Here is a 21001-nt window from a genome sequence, read left to right on the forward strand (position 1 = left end):
AGCAATGCAGCTGTCAGGAAGCCTTAGAAGGCAGCCTAACAACCAACACCGCTGATCCACCACAATATAGCCTCCCATTGCACTGCACACACATTGACTGGTGTGTTGCACAGGCAAAATCGCTAGCAGCAGAAGCAGTTTTTTTTTCTTCTTCCCTGCCTAACGCTCTCCCTACAGAATCAGCAACCTCTCCCTATGCTAAGATCGGCAGAAGTAAGATGGCGGTCGGCGTGCACGCCCTTTTATAACCCCTGTGACACCCACCAAAGCAAGCCAATCACTTGCATGCCCTTCCAAAAGATGGTGGCGACCCCTGCCTATGTCATCACGTTGCCCACAGTGTCCGTGGATCCTGATTGGCTGAAAAAGAGCGCTAAACAAACTTTTGAAACGCGACTTTGGCGCGTAAGTCGCCGACCTCGTGGCCGACCTCATCCTAGGGTCGGGTTTCGTTTCATGAAACCCAACTTTGCCAAAAGTCGGCAACTTTTGAAATTGTTCGACCCGTTTCGCTCAACTCTACTCAGGACAAATTGCACAATAACTTTTAGGGCCCTGTTACCCTTGGAAAAATAAAAATTGGGGGTGAAAAAAATCATTTTTGTGGAAAAAATATGATTTTTTAATTGTACCGCTGTACGTTATAAACTTCTGTGAAGCCCTTGTGGGTTCTCACCACATATCTAGATAAGTTCCTTGGGGGGTCTAGTTTCCAAAATGGGGTCACTTGGGGGGGTTTCCACTGTTTAGGTACATCAGGGGCTCTCCATGGCGTCCGATCTGAATTCCAGCCAATTTTGCATTGAAAAAGTCAAACTGCGCTCTTCCCTGCTGAGGTCTGCCATGCGCCGAAACAGTGGTTCCCCCCCACATATCAGGTATTAGCGTACTCAGGACAAATTGCACAATAACTTTTGCAGTCCAATTTCTCCTGTTACCCTTGGTAAAATAAAAAAAATTGAACCTGAAGTATTTTTTTAGTGAAAAAAATGTAAATGTTCATTTTTTTTTTAAATATTCAAAAAATTCCTGTGACGCACCTAAAGGGTTAATGAACTTCTTGAATGTGGTTTTGAGCACCTTAAGGGGTGCAGTTTTTAGAATGGTGTCGCTTTTGGGTATTTTCTATCATATAGACCCCTCAAAGTGGCTTCAAATGTGATGTGGTTCGTAAAAATAAAATGGTGTTGCAAAAATGAGAAATCGTTGGTCAATTTTTAACCCTCATAACTTCCTAACAAAAAAAATTTTGGTTCCAAAATTGTGCTAATGTAAAGTAAACATGTGGGAAATGTTGTTTATTAAGTTTTTTTGTGTGCCGTATCTCTGTGATTTAAGGGCATAAAAATTCAAAGTTGGAAAATTGCGAAATTTTCAAAATTTTCGCCAAATTTGTTTTTTTCACAAATAAACGCAAGTTATTTGAATGAAATTTTACCACTAACATGAAGTACAATATGTCACGAGAAAACAATGTCAGAATCACTGGGATCCATGGAAGCGTTTCAGAGTTATTACCTCATAAAGGGACAGTGGTCAGAATTGTAAAAATTGGCCTGGTCATTAACGTGCAAACCACCCTTGGGGCTTAAGGGGTTAATAACCACTCTTTGTTTTCTATCACTAAGCCAGCTACCTACCTATCTACAGACATTTTCCCTTAAGGCCCTTTTACATTTAGCGATGCACCAGCGATCCGACCAGCGATCCGACCCGGTCAGGATCGCTGGTGCATCGCTAAATGATCGCTAGTGAGCTTTCATACAGAAAGACCTCACAGCGATTCAGCAGCGACGCAGCGCACGATACTTACCATTCACACACAGCGATCCTGCGTCCTCCCGCCCGCCTCCACGCGTCGCTCGTCGTCACAGCAGGAAGTCTCAGCAGGAAGCGCCCGACGAGAAATGGAGCTGGACATTCTCGCGCGATCAGCGATGGACAGCGGGGGAGCCGGTCGCTGGTAAGTATCACACATAGCGATATCGCTAGCAATATCGCTATAACGTCACAAAACCAGTGATGTTATAGCGATATTGCTAGCGATATCGCTTAGTGTAAAACCCCCTTTAGCCCAAGCTTTCTCATCTTACTGACCAATCTTTTATGTGGGACAGTGTCAAATGCTTTAGAGAAGTCGAGATAAATGACATCCAATGATTCTCCTTGGTCGATTTGAGAGCTTACATCCTCATAGAAGCTGATCAGGTTAGTTTGACAGGAGTGCTCCTTCATAAATCCATGTTGATATGGAGTTAAACATTTATTGACATTGAGATATTCCATAATGGTATCCCTTAGAAACCCTTAAAAAATTTTACCCACAACAGATGTTAAGCTTACCGGCCTATAGTTTCCAGGTTCCCTTTTACACCCCTTTTTGAATATTGGTACCACATTTGCTTGCCGCCAATCAAAAGGAACAGACCCTGTTTCTATAGAGTCTTTAAATATAAGGAATAGAGGCCTGTCTATCACATTACTTAACTCCCTTAATACCCGAGGGTGAGTGCCATCAGGGCCTGGTGATTTGTCAATTTTAGTCTTACTAAGGCGGTTCTGCAATTCTTCCTGGGTTAGGCAGGTAATACTTAATGGGGAGTTTACATTATCCCTCTACATTTCCCCTGGCAAATCCTTTTCCTGTGTGAACACTGTTGAGAAAAAAAGTATTTAAAACATTTGCTTTTCCCTCATCGCTCTCTATGATTTCATCCTCATTGTTCTTTAAAGGGCCGACACCATCAATTTTAATCTTTTTACTGTTTATATAATTAAAGAATAGTTTGGGGTTGTTTTACTTTCCTTAGCAATGAGTCTCTCTGTTTCCACTTTTGCTAAATGTATTTGTTTTTTACACATTTTATTTTTTTCTCTATAACTTTTTAATGCTTCTCCATTGCCTTCTTGTTTTAGCTTCCTAAATGCCTTGTTCTTGTTATTTATTGCCCTTTTTACATCCTTATTTAGCCACATTGGTGTTCTCCTGTTCCTAGCGCTTTTATTTCTGTACAGAATTGATATCCAATGAGGCTGTAGAGTGATTTGTAGATCTGAAGCCCCTGTCATTCCAGATCTATTCCCCACACAGCACCCTCACCTCCCACGTGAGTGACATCCTCTGTGTTGTACTGCTTTAGGCAAAAGAGTTATTAGTCAAGTAGAAGGAGGCAGCACTGGGTGGGGAATAGAGCTGGAGTGACAGAGGCTTCAGATCTACAAATTGCTCTACAGACTCATTTGCATTTCAAACTCTGATTTCTCAGTAATGGAGGAATAGACTGGCCATGTAAAGGTATTGCTGGACTTGTCTTTCAAACAGCGACATGAACATAAATAGTTTGGGGTGTGAAATCCAGCTGACTGATTTCCTTTAAGAAAGACAACAGCTGTAAATGGTATTCCCTTTTTCATTTTAAAACTACTTTGAAAAAAACTGCAGCTATAAGACATCATCTAAGACATTGGGAGGCAGCATGAGGGCAGATTATGTGCTGAAATCCACATAAAAAAACTGTGTGATGTACCCTAATATCAGCCTGTTCATTACCTCTGTTTCATTAATCTAGTGTAGCACCATCAAAAGTTAAAAAAAAATAAATGTTTCTGGTAATAAGCTGAATTATTCATAATTACAGGATTGCTGTGTAACAAGAAAACATGAGCCCTCTGGAAAATTAGTTCAAGATGTTCCATTGATGAGGCAAGGATGCCATCTGCTGGCCAGCCAAAATCAAGCGGAACCAAAGTGTGTTGGAAGAATTGCAGATAGAAGGAACTTGTGTGCTGGACCAGATCAGGTGACCCTCTGTAAGAACTTCCCTGAAATAAAAGCCCAGCACGACAAACCACAGGGGGATTTGGCGCCAGGGAAGAGAGTGGGGCATTGAGAGAGAGGCTCCACTAGACCAATGGGACAGGCCTCAGCAGGGAGTCTGTGATACCTGGGTGTCGGTCACCACCTGACAAAGTCTGGTTCCCCCGGAAGATATCCCAGAGTACGACTTACGCTGGTCAGAGCCATAATCTGTGCCCTGCACTGGTCAAGCTTCCAAGGTCTAACTAGACCTGTCAAGAGTTGAGGCTTGGTCCTCTCTAACCCGAGCCTGAGAGATTTTTGCCAACGGTCAAGCCAAAAAGGGCCATGCGGCAACTGCGACAGGAGAGGCATGCCTGTGAGAGGCAAGGAACAGAGCAAGAGAGCAGGGCTGTCATTTCCAGCTATCACCTACGGTACCGGGGTCGGCCGGAACAAGGATTACAGGTTGGGAGGGGGCCGGTTGGTGAGTGGGAGGCTCAACGGGCTTTAATAGACTATGTCAGGAAGAGACTTGCGGCCTAGTGGGAAAACCCGGTGACCCCCGCTAGAGCCAGAGTTTCAAGTGAGAAATCACGTGGTGACTCCCAAGACCACTAACGTTAAGTACTGAGAAACTTTCTAACTTACTCATTACCTGTTATAATTCTCTATATTGTTAAATTGCATATTTACTAACCCTAATTGTTTAGAAGTTATTGTTGTATAAAAATACCAATATATCATCCTCTGGCTGCTTCCGCCTCATGATCTCTGTACGTTGCATCCAGGCACATGCATTACAGCTGTATACATGAACTTTTCAAAAGACAAGGAACAACCTGTTTCTGCCTGTGATGAAGTTTTTTTTTCCTTACCCTCAGAACCACTGTGATGTTTTGCTAATTTAGGAAAAGTCATTCACTTGTAACTCTCTCACTCTCACCATTTCTGTTTTGCAGACTGGTCCACAAAGGCTGCAGACAATGCACCCATTATACTTTCCCTCTGCGTCTTGGGCCCCTGTATGATGGTGGAACAACTTGCACTTTTTGCTTTTATGCAGAAAGGGGTATTCCAGTAACATAATATCTTGTTTGTTTCCACCAGGGTCTGACTGATCTGTCAGGGTATCAAGGAAATCCTCAGTGGGCCCTTGCGGTGGACCAGAGAAATGGCAGTGGGAAAAAGGAGAGAAGAAAAAAAAAAAGGTAAGTTTTTTTAGTGGTATGGGACCTTTAAAAGTACAAGCAGAGTATGTGCAGGGGCGCTCGAACATAGCGTTCATTATCTGAATCGCCGCGTCACACATCCCGATTGACACTGTGAGCTGCATGTGACGGGGGCACACAAATCAGCTGCCGGCCTCTGCTATGTCAGCGGCCATTTTAATATGAGCGTGCCAGACGGATCTGCAGAGGAGGACGCCGCCCAGAGCTGAGAGCGCAGGCAGGTGAGAGGAATCTTTCTCTCTCTCTCTCACTGCATGTGGCTAGGACACAGGAAAAGGATGGATATATGGGGGCCAAAACAAGGGGCCAGGATGGATATATGAGGGAGTCAGGATGGATATATGGGGGCCAGGACAAGGGCCCAGGTTGAATATATGGGGGCCAGGATAGATATATGGTATTTATTCCCTGTATGTGGTATTATTTGGTCACTATGTGGCAGTAATTTGTGGTCCGGTCACAGTATGAAAAAACACAAAAATTGAGCTTGACTTGAGTTGGTACACATGCAGCACATAAAGTAAAAAGCAAAAAGTGCATTTAAATAACAGAGATTTTAGTAATACTGCTTTTGATCAAAAATAGTATAAAAGCCATCCCACCACGACAAGGTAACTCTGATCAGGACAGTCCTACACTGTCTAATATTAAAAACCTTACCATGTGTCAAAGTTGACCTCAGTGTGTGAATAAGGGCAGACAAAAGGACTGGGCCCAACCAGTGGAACACCAGTCTGGGGAAGCCTTGTGTTATGGTGTTACCGCAGTGCTGCTGGGTCAGCTGATGTTGTTGGTAACCACTCACATATCCTTTAAAAGGTCAACTGTTGCATCAGCTGACTGTTGGTGATACAATTCCTCTTTGGAGACCAACCTTTGCAGAAGCAGCTCTCTGCTGTCAGCCAAGTCTGTTTTTTGGAGTCCTGTTGCTGTGCTATCTGTGGTGTGGAGTTAAGCAGTGGTGTACACAAGCTAAGTGCTGTATTTTTGTTACCTTGTGCCTTTGGTGTCTGTCACTTCCCCATGTGTGTTTTATCTGCAGAGGTGAGGCTAGAGCTCCTTGCCAGCCAGTGTACTTGCCAGGGCAGATCTAGGTGACAAATAGGGACGAGGTATCCTGACGGCAGGGGGAAGGATCTGCATAGGGTGTTAGGTGAGAACAGGGACAGGCTCAGGGTGGAGCGCAGGAGGTGACCGTCCCTGATTCCATATTGTCATGGCCTTCCTCTCCCCTATTCCATCGGCGTTGTGCTGTTTGGTGACCGTCCAACCATTGGGTCATGTCACACTGGTCAGTCACTCTGTGACACAAAGATTGCGGTTTTCCTCCCCAGTCAAGCAGAGGTAAGAAAAAAGAGAGACATTTAAAAAAATTAATAATTAAAAAAAAAAATCTTCCTCCATGGTGACGCCGCCACCCACAACCTGCTGCCCTAGGCACCCATCCTCAGGTGCCTAGTGGCAAATACAGCTCCAGACCTTTCCAAACTTATTGTTGCAACACATACTAATGGAATTGGTTACAGAAGAATTTCTAAACTACTGAATGTTCCAGTGAGTACTGTTGAGGCCATAAACCGGAAGTGGAAAGAACATAATTTCATCATAAACCGACCCTGACCAGGTGCTCCCACACAAGATTTCAGACAGAGGTGTAAAAATAATTATCAGTAGAGTTGTAAAAGAGCCAAGAACCACCTGTGGAAAGCTACAGAAAGACCTGGAATCAGCAGGTACAATTGTTTAAAAGAAAACAATGAGTAATGGAATCAACCTTCATGGCTTTATGCATGTTTACCACCCTTGACGCCATTGTTGAACAAGGCATGTTCAAACGCGTTTAAAGGGAGAATATAGTCTGGTCAGGTAAGACCAAAATTGAACTCTTTGGATGCCGTAATACACACCATGTTTGAAGGTCAATAAGCACTGCATATCCCCCAAAAACACTCTACCACCAGTGAAGTTTGGAGGTAGGGATATCATGGCATTGGGGCAGTTTTTCAGCATACGGCACTGGCAAATTTCATATAATTGAAGTTAGGATGAATGAACAAATGTACTGAGACATTATTGATAAAAATATGCTGCCATCTACCACAATGATGAAAATGAACTGAGGGTGGACATTTCAGCAAAACAATGATCCCAAATACACAGCCAAGGAAACTCTCAATTGGTTTGAGAGTAACAAAATAAAGCTGGTAGAATGGCCCAGCCAATCACCTCACAAGAATCCAAAAGAATTTATGAAAGGAACTAACGCTCAGAGTTCATAGAAGGAGCCCACACAACCTTCAGGATTTGAAGACTGTGTGGAAGAATGATCCAAAATAACACCTGAGCAATGCATTTGACTAGTTTCTCCATACAGGAGGCATCTTGAAGCGGTCATTGCTAACAAAGGCTTTTGTACGAAGTATTACATAAATTTTGGTGAGCGTGTTCAATACTTTTTCCCTATGTAATTTCTCATTACTACAGCTAACTTAATTTATGGACATCTATGGTATGATATCTTTGCCTGTGTGGATTGGTTGGATTGTTATCAACATTTGTTGAGAATGTAATGTCAATAGCATCTTCAGAAATATATTTACATAGAAAATTGGTGATTTGTTCTATACTTATTTCATCTGCTGTACCATAATTAGAAATTCTGCACTTCTAGAGGCAATAGCTACTGGTATCTTCAATCGAATGTGCAAATCAAAGTAACAATGGGGAAAAGTTTGAGTGCCCGAATTTTCATGAATGTCTGAATAATCACATTTATTTCTAACATAACAAGTGGGAGTGACTTAAGATAGACCATGCTACTCCAAAATTCTGGTGCAAAATATCAAGCCAAGATTTGGTGTAAAGTTAAAGGGGTTTTCCAGGTTTTAAAAAAGCCCTGTTCCCTGAGCAGTTTGTTTACAAAAAAAACCCCAAACTTCACTCGTCCAAACCAGATCAACCACTGAGTCTCTGTTGGTGCTCCTGGTGACTATATCTGACTGTAGCACTCATGTCAGCAGCTCTGCAGTCAATAAATTAGCTCAGTGGCTCATACCGTCAACTCAGCCATTATGACCAAGCAAAGTTGTTGACCTCAGCGCTTTCGACGTGACGTCAGCACTGCAGACAACAACCGACACCAGGATCAGTGGCGGAGACTTAACATTGGACTTGAGAAGGGTACGTAAAGCACAGATTGTTTTTGGAACAAACTGCCGTCAGGGTACCAAAGTGTTCTGAAACTATGAAAATTCCTTTAATCTAAAAATGCACCAAATTTATTATCTAATTCTGAGCTGTCTATTAGTAAATCTGCCCTATTATCTTTTTTTTGTGATTTTCACTCGGAATTCTTAATTACTAAATGTGTAAATTCCCGCGCTGATCGTGTTCATGAAACATCTAGAACAATAAGCTATTACAAGAAAAAGCTGTGCTTGTTTCTACCCAGACAGCAGAGTGGCACTGGCAATCCGCAACACTTGGGATTCAATAAGTGATGTGTTCAGTTAGGTGTGAAATGCTCAGCCTATCAATGGGCTGTCTGTCTCTTAACAACTTGACAAGCTTTGCTAAAGAGCTTAGCCATGCAGATTAAACCTTAAAAAATTGTCTACCATCTGTTAACTGGAGGAGCTGTCATTCGCATTCAACGTGGAGTCCAAACTAAGTTGGAAGTTTGAGTAAGTAATTAAAAATTGCATATTGGGCAGAATGTATCGCTACATGTTTATGGTGAATATGTCTGCGCTTTGTTTCCCTAGGTAAGAAAACAAGAATGAATCATTGTTCTTGGGTAATCATTTTGGGAATTTTCTGCATGACGGTACTTGAAGGACAGCTACAACCTCCGACAGGTAACAACCGTCACTTACTCAGCTTAGTGTACCATACCAAGGTGTGCAATATAGTTTTCACTGGATTGGAGATAATTCTGTATTAAGGAATGACTGTTTCAGATCTTCTGTATGTGTACGAAATGCACTACTGTATCATCAATTGTGTCTGAGGTTTCCTATGCATCCGTGGCAAGAAAACATTGGTTCTATGACTATGTACATTGCACTTTCTTAGATAAGTCCAGAAATATTTTGTTATATTAGATACCTTTTGCCTAGAAAGCAACTCCTATATTCATCTACTACAGTCTATGTCAGTGTTCCCCAACCCCGGTCCTCAAGAGCCACCAACAGGTCATGTTTTCAGCATTTCCTTAGTATTGCACAGGTGATAATTGCATCACCTGGACAGACTCAAACACTTGAGCAATACTAAGGAAATCCTGAAAACATGACCTGTTGGTGGCTCTTGAGGATTGAAGTTGGGGAACACTGGTCTATGTGTTCGTGTGTTATATATGTGCGTTTGAATCATACCCATACTTATCACCGAATAATAAATATATTCTAACTTAGCGCTTTCACCTTGCATCTAAGATGCCTAACAAATATGTAATGACCCTAAAAAACACTTTTACTAAGTCACCCACTATACGGGTTTCTAACACAGTATTTAGCAATATAAAATTGACGGTCATAAAACAATTTAAATAATGTATATAGGTTTTAGCAATGTATTTATAATAGTTGTGTATGCATACTCATCGATCTATGCATATATATAATATATAAATATATATATTAGTTGTATATATGATTTCAAATAATCTTATTCATGCATGTATATACATGTATGATATATATATATATATATATATATATATATATATATACGGTATAATATATATATATTAGCTGTATGTATGGTTGCATATAATCTTTTGTATTTTGTTCTTAGAGTGATAAGATATCAAAGTACAACAGTATTCTTGTCAGAATGCGACTGTACATGTATGTATGAAACTATATATGTAGATATTTATATATACATAATATTTGCATTCATGTGTTGTATATATGCCTTCATGTTAGCCTTTATATTTGTAGAAACATTTGTAATTATACATATCTTACCAGTTTGAATATTATAAGAGTAATTTTCTTTAAGCTCCCATTGAACAGACTTGGATTTTTATGTCGATTTCTGTACACGGTTATGGTTGATGCCCTATTGATGTCCTTATTTGCTGAATAGGCAAAACTTTATTATTAACCTTTCCAATCAAGCACAATATGCAGCACATTTTTGCCCTCAATTAAAACTTGGCACGCCATTGAACGCAGAGCAGTACAGTTGAATATGCTGAACTTTTGCCCCTTTGTCATACAGATTCTAAGGCTTTGAATTCTGAAATTCTCAAACAATGGATTCTCTGATGTTAGCAAGTAAAAGACATAATTGGAGTCTAGATCTGTTTATTATAACTGTTAATAATTGTATAATTTCAACACTAAGATAATAGATAATAACAAATGCAATAATAGGACGTCTGAGACCTTAGGACACTGTTTTGTAATTTTTTTGTCTCCCACTTTCTGCAGTGACATAAAATTGCTATTCTTATATCCCACCTTGCCCTATGGGCAATCTATGCACTTTAACATTATGAGTACAGGGTTTGGTGGGATTAGAAAAACTCTATTTTTGAAAAAAGCATGGTGCCACTCTTCTTTATGGCCTGGGTCTGGTATTGTAGTCTTATTCAAATATATAGGGCTGAGCTAGTGTGGTCCGTAGACAAGATTGGGATATTTCTAACTTTCAAAAAACTCTTTAGGTATCTTTATGATCGGTGATGATCTCTGAGCTGAAACTGTATATTTCTGCCATTGGCAACTTCACATGGTGAAAATAAGTCTTTCACTATAAAATCGAAATGATGTTCTGTTAGATCTTGATTTATGATTTGTCATCTGCCATTTTTCTCATTATCCTTTTTATCCCATTTAGTTATAGAATCCAGGACAGGACTTGACAATATTCTCCATAAGGAACCTACAAAAGTACAGTATGGCTTGGAAGAAGGCAGTGGATCAGAACCAGAATCCAGCCCATCTCTGGCTGGAGCACACGACCACTATAGGAGTTTCCTAAAAAGGAAAAAGAGAGCCATATTATTTCCCAGTGGAGTGAAGGTGTGCCCAGAAGAAACGTTTGAACAAGCTCTTGCGAATCATATGAATTACTTTAAACTTAGAGGTAAGTAAAAAGTTTTCAGATAAAACCATGAGGGTTAGTGTCTAAGACCATTTGAGATTCATCTAGTTTTATGGTGATCAGCTAATGTCTCATTGAAGTCATAGCTTGAATCAGCACAAGTAGGATCTTGGGAAAATTATTGCAGTGAACCATTTTGTTTGGCCAGTATTTTGCCAAGAGCTTGTATTGACATAATCTGACCAATAAGATATGTGCACAAGTACTATTCTGGTTTCCATACTGGACTTATTTCCATTTTAATAACTATTGAGTTGTATAATATCATGTAGCAGCTAAGTCTTACAGTCATATATGTTGACTAAAGATAATATATCATCGTGAAAGTAACTATCTAATCTCCAACATAACTGTTTCCTCCTAAAATTTATCTACCACATACTATTATACTATACATATATATTCGGAAACACCTTTTCATAATTGAATTCAGGTTTTCATTCAGTCCCATTGCCAGAGGTGTATAAAATCCAGCCCCTAGCCATCCAGTCTTTACTAACATTTGTAAAAGAATGTGTTGTTATAAAGAGCTCGCGGAGTATTAACATGGTGCTGTAATAGGACGCCACCATTGTAACATTGTCACAAGGCAGTTTGTGAAATGTATTCCCTCCTAAATATTCCACGATCAACGGAGTGGTATTGTGAAAAAATGGAGGCGTTTAGAAACCAGAACAACTCAGCCATGAAGTAGCAGACCACGTAAAGTTACACAACGGGGTCGTGTGCTGAGGCGCATAGTACATGAAAGTCACCAACGTTGCTAACTCAGGAACTGCAGAGCCCAATCCTCGTCTGGTACTAACATTAGTGTAAAAACTATGTGCCAAGAGCTTCATGGCATAGGTTTCCATGGCTGAGCAGCTGGATGTAAGCCTTACATCATCAAACTACGGATGGAGTGATTTAAAGCACACTGCTATTAGAAACGCGTTTTGGAGTGATGAGGCATACTTCTCTATTTGGCAATTTAATGGATGAATTTCCTGACTGCATTGTGCCAACTTTAAAGCTTGAAGTTGATGGGTTGTTTTTCAGTCTTGGTCTATGCTCCTTCATTCCAGTAAAGGGAAATTTTAATGTTTCAGCATAACTAGATATTTTTGGACATTTTTACACTCCCAGCTTTGTGGGAGCAGTTTGGAGAAGGTCATTTTCTGTTCCACTATGACTGTACCTCACTGCACAAAGTAAGGTCCATAAAGGCATGGTCAGATGAGTATAGTTTAGAAGAACATTACTGGCTGCATAGAGCCCTGAGCCCAACCTCATCGAATGCCTTTGGGATGAATTAGAATTGGAATAATATTTGAGGCTTTCTCTTGTTGGATGAGGATAGCTACTGAATCATAGATGACTGGAGGTCATAGGTATATTGCCTATCCAACTGCTCCATGTTTAGATTGGCTTTAAAATTTTTATTTTTTTTGAGGTTTTCTGTCTCAGTTAAGTCAGCATCTTGCTGTGTAGTGATTCATCCTCCTGATTTCGTTATTGAGGTAGACCAGTCTAAAGAGGAAGATGTATACTCGATAGAACCTTGGTAAAACACAGACATACATGACTTTCCAGTCAGTTATTGAGTATGTTGTATCACAGAGCAGCATTCACAATTCTGCAGGCAGGTTTAAAGTCTCTCAGCACTCCTTGCCTCCTTGCTGGAGGAGGGTATGCACACAGATGAACTAGCCTTTGTCATTTGTTCTCTGGGATGTGTAAGAGGCATGAACAGCAATGTGATGTAGGATAAACTGTCACTGCTTTATAGGAGCTCAGCTAATCTCTTAAGGTACTGTCACACTTAGCGATGCACCAGCGATCCCGACCAGCGATATGACGCGGTCAGGATCGCTGGTGCATCGCTAAGTGGTCGCTAGTGAGCTGCCACACAGGGATGTCTATGTCGACAAAGATTAAATAAGATCAAGTAAGAACCATTAACTGTGAATGAAGATCTAGCCTTTAATAAAGGCCATACATAGAGTTTACAGAAGTGACAAAATGCTGATTAAAGATGAACGTAAGTTAAGAGAACATGTATGTTGGATTGGCCTACTTAACCTCTGCCCCATATGTACTATTGCATACAAGAAGATGTCTGCTTGCTGTCATTTCATTGTATTGTTCATTGCTTACTCTCAGAGGATAACAATCTATACAGGTCATTTGTATACAATATCTTGGCTTGAGTCTCTTTCATGTTTTCTTATGGGAAATTACTTCAACCATTAAAGGAAGTTCTCTAATATTCCTCTAACTGAAGTAATTTTGTAGTATAGAGCACCTCTTTTGGCTGACACTTCCATACATTGTGGTTACATTAGTTATAGGCGTTCCCATTAAAAGGTTAGTTGTAGAGTTGGTGCCAATCGATTCACATGGCCCAGTCCAGCAGCCAGGTCAGTAATCTGTGTTCATCAGACGTGAGCCCCAAGAACCGCCTCATTGCTGATGACATCTGTTGTTCTTCTGATCATCTAGCCAGGGCAGATGCTAGGTGTTAGAAGGCAGTACTCTGGGCTTTCATCCTATGGCCACACATTACAGACCTGGCCACTCGACTGGGTTCTGCAATTCAAATGGTTCTATCTTCAGCTAATGGTAACTTTTTAGGGTTCTGCACAATCAACTCTCCATTATATGATTAAAAATGTATCCATTACAATTTTTCTGTAAAGGTGCTACTTATCGGAGTTGTACTGTTGGCAGGAGCTGCACCTCAGACTTTCTGATATTCCCACCTGCTGCCTAAACTCTACAAATAATACTAGAAATACCAAGAGCTTTCTGCTCCATCTTGGTTGCATTTTTTGGGGCCACAATTGGGCAATTTACTTGTAAAGACTCAGGGGACATTCAGCATTATCAATGTTTTGTGGAGAATATATGCAGGAGATGGCCATAGCTGGTAGTCTGTGAGGTCTCTGTTTTGTTGATATTAGAGTACTCCTTCAAGGATCTATCACGTGTAGAGCATCGTGGAAACTTGCAAATGGAAAATAAGGGGAAAATATGAAAGAATGTGTGGCACTGGTGTGTTAAATAACCCGCGTAACTCCATTTTACTAATTACAAAGATTTGCTGAGTAATACTTTTAGTTTAATTTTACTTTCTATACTTTAATCTGTGTGTTACATAAAGAGGCCTTGTCACCAGGTCAAAAGTGAAGTTTTTTTTTCTCCATTCCTGCTGTTCCTCTGATTATTCCATTGTTTATTTTTTTTTTCAGCCATACAGTTCATGAGATATGAGATTTTTTATTTAATGCTAGTTTTTATGATCTTTACCAAGTGGGCTCAGAAGGTAATAATGCAGCGCAGTCTGAACCTCTTCATCCTCAAAACTGTTTTCACCTTCCTGACCAGGCCAAATTTTACAATTCTGACCAGTAACACTTTATAAGGTAATAACTTAAGCATATCCCAGAAATGTTAAGAGTTTTTTTTGTACTGCATGTTAGTGGTACATTTTAGTTGATATAGTTGCCTTTTTCAGAAAATATTGAAAATTGTACAAAAAACTTGAAAATTTTGCAACTTATCAAACTTTGAATTTGTATGCCTTTAAACCAGACAATACCACACAAAACAGATATAAATAACATATACCACATTTCTACTTTACATCAACATCCTTTTTGACACAATTTTTTGTCTGGGAAGTTAGAAGATTTAAAAGTTTATCAGCGATTATTTTTTTTAGGAAACACATCACATTTTAAGTGACTTCGAGGAGCCTATGTGACAAAAAAATACCCCCAAAGTGACACCATTTTAAAAACTGCACCTCTCAAAGTGCTCAAAACCACATTCAAAAAGCGTTAACCCTTTAGGTGTGTAACAGGAATTAAAGCAATGTGGAAGAAAAATAATGAAAATTTTTTTCCCCCATAAAAATGTTGCTCTTGTACCAATTTTTTCATTTTCACAATGGTAATATAAGTAAATAGACTGTAAAAATTTTTTTGTACAATTTCTCCTGAATACACCGATAACCCATGTGTGGTGAAAAAACTACGTTTTTTTTTATTTTAAATAGTGAACACTGGACTGTGGGGCCATTATCGGGGGGGGGGAGAGATGTGGGCTGCGCTATATACTATGAGGGCTGCGCTATATACTATGTGGGCTGCGTTATATATTATGTGGGCTGTGTTATATACTATTGGGGGTACATTATATTCTATGGGGGGAGGCTGTGTTATATACTATTGGGGGTATATTCTATTCTATGGGGGAGGCTGTGTTATATACTATGTGGCTGTGTTATATATTATCTGCCTGTGTTATATACTATCTGGTTGTGTTATATACTATTGGGGGTACATTATATTCTATGGGGGAGGCTGTGTTATATGCAATGGGGAGTATATTATATTCTATGGGGAGGCTGTGTTATATACTATGGGGGGTACATTATACATTATATTCTATGGGGGAGGCAGTGTTTTATACTATGGGGGGTACATTATATTCTATGGGGAGGTGGGCTGTATTATATTCTATTCGGGGCTACATTATATTCTATTGGGGCTGTATTATATTACTGTATATTCTATGAGGGGTGACTGCATCATACTCTAAGAGGGGGCTACATTATACTATATGAGGGGGGCTGCATTATATTCTATGGGGGTTACATTATACTCTGTGGGGTGGTTGCATTATACTCTGTAGGGTTGTTGCATTATAATCTGTGGGGTGGCTGCAATATACTATATGTGGGCTTCATTTTACTGTATCGAGGACTATGGGGGGAATACATTATATACTATATGAAGAACTATGGGGTGCATTATACTATGGTAAGTGAATTGTACTACATGGATGACTATGGCAGTGCATTATACTATATGGAGCACTATGAGGAGTGTATTATACTATGTGGAGGACTGAGCAGTGTATTTTAATATATGGAGGACTATACGGAGTGTATTGTACTATATGGAGGACTATGGGAAGTGTATAATACTATATGTAGGACTGAGGAGTGTATTTTACTATATGGAGGACTATAGGGAGTGTATTATACTATATGGAGGACTATGGGGCATATTAAATTATATGGAGGACTATGGGGTGTGCATTGCACAATATGGAGGACTGTGGTGCACATTATAATATATAGAGGACTATGGGATGTATTATACTAAACAAGCAAAATGCTGCATATTCATCAAGTGATTGGATTGTTTATGCAGGAACAAAAATCATTGTTCTCAGCAGCACATCACATTGATTTAGCCCAAAGTATTTAATATTCAAAAAGAATATTAAGAGAAAATGTAACATTCAATTTGTTATGCAATTTCTCCAGAGTATGCCAATACCTTATATATGAGCTAAGACTACTTTTGAGGCACAGTACAAAGCTCAGAAGGGAAGAAGCGCCATAATAATGAAGTTCAGATTTTGCTGGAATGGTTCACGGGTGCCATGTCACATTAGCAGAGCCTCTGATGTGCCACAACAGCAGATACCTCTGTAAGTGTCCCCATTTTACAAACTTAAACCCCCAATTAATTCATCTAGGAGTGCAGTGAGCATGTTGACACATGTGCTTCACAGAATGTTTGACTATTGGGTAGTGAATTATTACATTTTTTACCACTAAATGTTGTTTTAGCCCCAAGTTTTTAATTTTTGTAAGGGCTAATAGGAAAAAAATGGACTTCACAGTTTGTTGTCTAATTTCTCCTGAGTATGCAAATACTCTATATGTAGTCAGGAAACAATTTTCAGATGCAGTGGAAAATTCAGAAGGGAACGAGTTCCTTTTTGTAGTGCAGATTTTGCTGTTACGGTTTGCGGGTGCACTGGAAGAGCTCCTGACGTGCCAGAATAACAGAACTCCGCTGTGTAGACTCTGGGGTAGGGGGACAGTGGGTGCACTCGTCTGCTGGCTCGAGACCGCATGGACCAGGGATCATACCACTGAAAGCCCGCTCTCCTTTTACTGTGGGCATAACACTACTCAGACGACATAAGATTGGGACAATAATTTGTTGAACCACCAACCAACAGTTCCAGCTATTACCCAAGATTACAGAGTATCACTCTTCCGCTGGCTCGCCTGAATTAGTACAGCTGCAACTTTGGGGTTTCCAGGGCCAACTATCCCCAGCAGTGGCACCCCACTTTTGCCAGGCACCCACTGAGAGGAGGTAACGACAGGTTTAGGAAGATGAGAGTCCATTGATGTACGAGGTCAGGTGACCTGATTGTCCCAACCTGGATTCTTTAAACATCTTTGAGAGTTCAGTGATGGTTAGTGGAGCAGATCTATTTTTCTTCAGTGGGAGCCATGATGCCATGGCTACTGTAATGTAGAGTCAATCTAAACACAGGCAGATCCTCTTTTTTATGGTTCATAACTTCTCATTCAGGCCTCCCTCCACAGACTTTTGAGAACATGCAAGGAGGTCATCTCTCACTGCTGGACTGTTCAAACAACATGTATAGATTGTCCTTCATATTTGCAGAGCACCAATGGGTCATCATCAACATATTAACAAACACTGTTCAAATATCATGTGCCTTCGTTTCCCAGAGATAGCTGAACCATACTAGGACTGAACTACTACAACAGATACAATAGCTATTCAGCAGCCATTCACAAATGGCAGTCATTGAAAATTAATTCAATTGTTAATAAGAGTCAACATTCATTCTGACATGAACTCTAGCTCATGTCCCTGGGCCTACTGAAATAATATGCCTGGAAAATTAAGAATAAATGCTGTGTTGTCACACCCTTACTATAAGAGATCACAGTTTACAAATTGCACCTCTTAATGAATTACTCTAAGTGTATAATGACCATATTGACACTACAGGTGAGTCACAGAACTTTATACCATTGGACAGTGAAAAAAAAATAATCACAGTTTTACCACAAAAGTGTTGTTTTAGCCCCAGATTTTAGATTTCCACATGTGGAAATGGGTAAGAATGGCACCAAAATATGCCACACAATTTCTGCTGAACGTGGTAATATCCCATATGTGGCTGTACAGTACTACTTAGCCACACGGCGAGACTCATGAGTGAAGGAGCGCTATTTGACTCTTGGAGAACAAATTATCGTAGAATAGTTTGCAGACTCCAGATATAGAGCCCCTAAGTGCTAGAACAACAGAATTTCTCTTCAAGTGACCCAATTTTGGAAATTACATCCCCCCGATAATTTATCTACAGGTGTAGTGACGATTTTGACTCCATGATTGTTTTCCCGAAACAAGCAGCAGAGAATATTGCTGAGTGAAAATTGCAAATCTGCCAGAGCCATAGGCACACTGAGGTTCAGAAGAAAGGGTGACATTTGAATTTGGGGGTGCAGAATTTGCTGGATTTCTTTTGGGGAGCGAGGAGCCATGCACTTTTCCACAGCCTATGTGATACCAGTAACATGGAAGCCCCCTATATTTCCATTGCAGATGATGGACCTGAGTGGGGACTTCCTTTTTTGTAGATTGAGTTAAAGCTTTTACTGGGAACATTTTATATAACATTTTGGATCACATTTGTCCTGTGCTTTACGCTGAGCACTTACGTCAAGGTTTCCATCTAAATCTCCGAATGACATGATGCAGAATGAAACACCCAGGGGAACCATTCACTATAATTAGGCAGGAGAGTTACACTGGACTCCATCTGACCTTCTGGTCAGAGTTGTCCTTTTCAGAGGTGCACAAAACTGTAGTCGACCGTGATTTTATGCATGCCTTGTAAAGACAGACACTACCGGATCATAGACCAGACACAGTCTGCAGTGTCTCCATCTGCCTCATTGTAGGGAATCTATCATTGGGGGGTTATACCTGAACCTTGTATTTCACTTATTTACATGGAAACCCCAGTGTAATCGCTCAGTTCAGAACACAGGATACATGCGCCGAGTCTTACTGCGATCTTTGGGAGGAAGAATGAACAAATCAGGAACTGGTGAAGAATTGGTTTTATTTATGTATCTTTTTTTATTTCTAGCTGACTGAGATTTTTGGCAGCTGTTTTTTTGCAGGACAAAGTGACACTTTCTGAAATACCATTTTTATTTACAATTGATTTTTTTATTGCATATTATTCCATTTTCTTTTGGTGGTATTCTGAAAAACCCTAGTTTTTTTTGTCACAATTATTTTTTACAATGTTCACTTAAGACGTTAACTAGTGTGGCAGTTTTATAGGTTGGGTTGGACTCGGCAATATTAAATGTGTACTTTTTTTGTCTATTTTTTTTACATAAATATACATATTTATTTGTATAATTTGTTGGTTTTTTTTGGTACATTATTTTATGATTTTTACAATTTTTCTTACATTTCTTTTAAACTTTTTTTACTTAGTCCCTCTATTGTACATTAACTTTTACTACTCTGATCACTGATATAATGCTCATACATTGCAATGCATTATATCTGTCAGTACTGCACTGACAGAATGCCTTTTAGACCATGCTTCTGGTGTAATCCAACAGGCCACTGTAGCTGGCAGACATGGAGGTCATCATGTGTCCTTTGTTTGCCATGACTACAATCAATCAACCACCATGATTTGACCATCACTCCTGAGGAAGCCACACTCCATGGTGATACGCATGGGTCTCCACCTCCATACATTATGCAACATGCAGGTCCCACAATGATTGAATTCATTTAGTCATTAGATTGTCAGCTTTTGGATTGCTTATCCTTTATATATGCTTATGCCAAACCACTCATTTGTGCTAGGATTCATACCCTAGAAGCCCATTTTTTTTACTTTGGCACTTGTAACTTCTATAGCTTATTGGTGATATCATTGGGGCTCAGCAACCCCAGTGGTTATCTACATTATTGAATGCATTTTGCATGCTACTGACCTAATGTGCATTTGGTTGTTCATCACTATGCTGATCTGCATGTGCTTTGATCATGTATATATAAAAGGCTTATAGTTTATTTTATCTCATTGCTCATTTGCCCACTGTGCTTTATATTATTTAAATATGTACAGTACTAACTTGCAAGGTTTTTCTATCTTTTCCCAAGGTTCTGCATATTTATTTTTGATCTACATAATTGTTTTGTCCATGAATGCATAGTAGGTTCACAGACCTAATTTTGGCTACTTCTCTTTCTTGCCTATTTGTACATGTTCTTTCATGGTTTTGCATGTACCGTATATATTATAAATTAGAAGGTTGCTGTTATCACAAAGGGTATTGCACACCAATTGTTTGTCAACTCATTTTTTGTTGTTGGTCTCTATAGCGAGTACATTGGAAAAAGGCCATGAGTTCATGCATGCACTTTTCTGGTGGTCATTTGTAGTCCTTTTTGGCTTTTTAATTGTCTTACCCATTATGTCTTTTGTTTGTTTAATCAATAAAGATTGACTAATTTTATAAATGGTGATCCTGATATACACAATTCTTTTTATCTGTGCGTGGTCTGTTTAAGTGTTTAGTTGGTGATCCCCACATTTATTTGTCGTGCCCCCAGTTTTCCTGATCTATTAGCCCCGTGATCACGTCACCTTCAAAATGCTGTGATCGCTATTGATAGCATCATTTAGGGGGTTAAGCAGCCGGAGCTCCCAGTAACGATCGTGTCGGCGCAGCTCCTGTGCCTGCATTATCACCATGACGTATGTTTACATCAATTTGCGAGAACCCCTCACTGATCATAATGTAAACTTACATCAAATGTTGGGAAGGGTTTAGGATTACGTCCCAATTGAATTTTATAGGCAACACCCTTTAGGTAAAAATCATAAAAGTTAGCATGAAATAATTTTAAAAAAATATCTCTGGAACCGTATAGTGGATTAAAAAAAAGACTGAATGATCAGGGAAGCAGTGGGAATAGAAGAAGTG

At 39.8% G+C, this 21001-nt stretch overlaps 1 protein-coding gene across 1 annotated transcript in view; it reads left to right on the plus strand.

Annotated features, from left to right (window-relative positions):
* Window positions 1–8806: 8806 nt before the first annotated feature.
* Window positions 8807–21001, plus strand: part of IMPG2 (interphotoreceptor matrix proteoglycan 2) — a 169696-nt gene continuing 157501 nt past the window's right edge. Inside the window, exons 1-2 of the mRNA XM_073586264.1 lie at window positions 8807–8885; window positions 10885–11127. Coding sequence (XP_073442365.1) covers window positions 8807–8885; window positions 10885–11127 — 322 coding nt within the window. The remainder of the gene's footprint in view (window positions 8886–10884; window positions 11128–21001) is intronic.

This window comes from Dendrobates tinctorius, unplaced genomic scaffold (genome assembly GCF_039654945.1).
Source record: "Dendrobates tinctorius isolate UK_male_01 unplaced genomic scaffold, ASM3965494v1 ptg000091l, whole genome shotgun sequence".
Taxonomy (NCBI): Eukaryota; Metazoa; Chordata; class Amphibia; order Anura; family Dendrobatidae; genus Dendrobates; species Dendrobates tinctorius.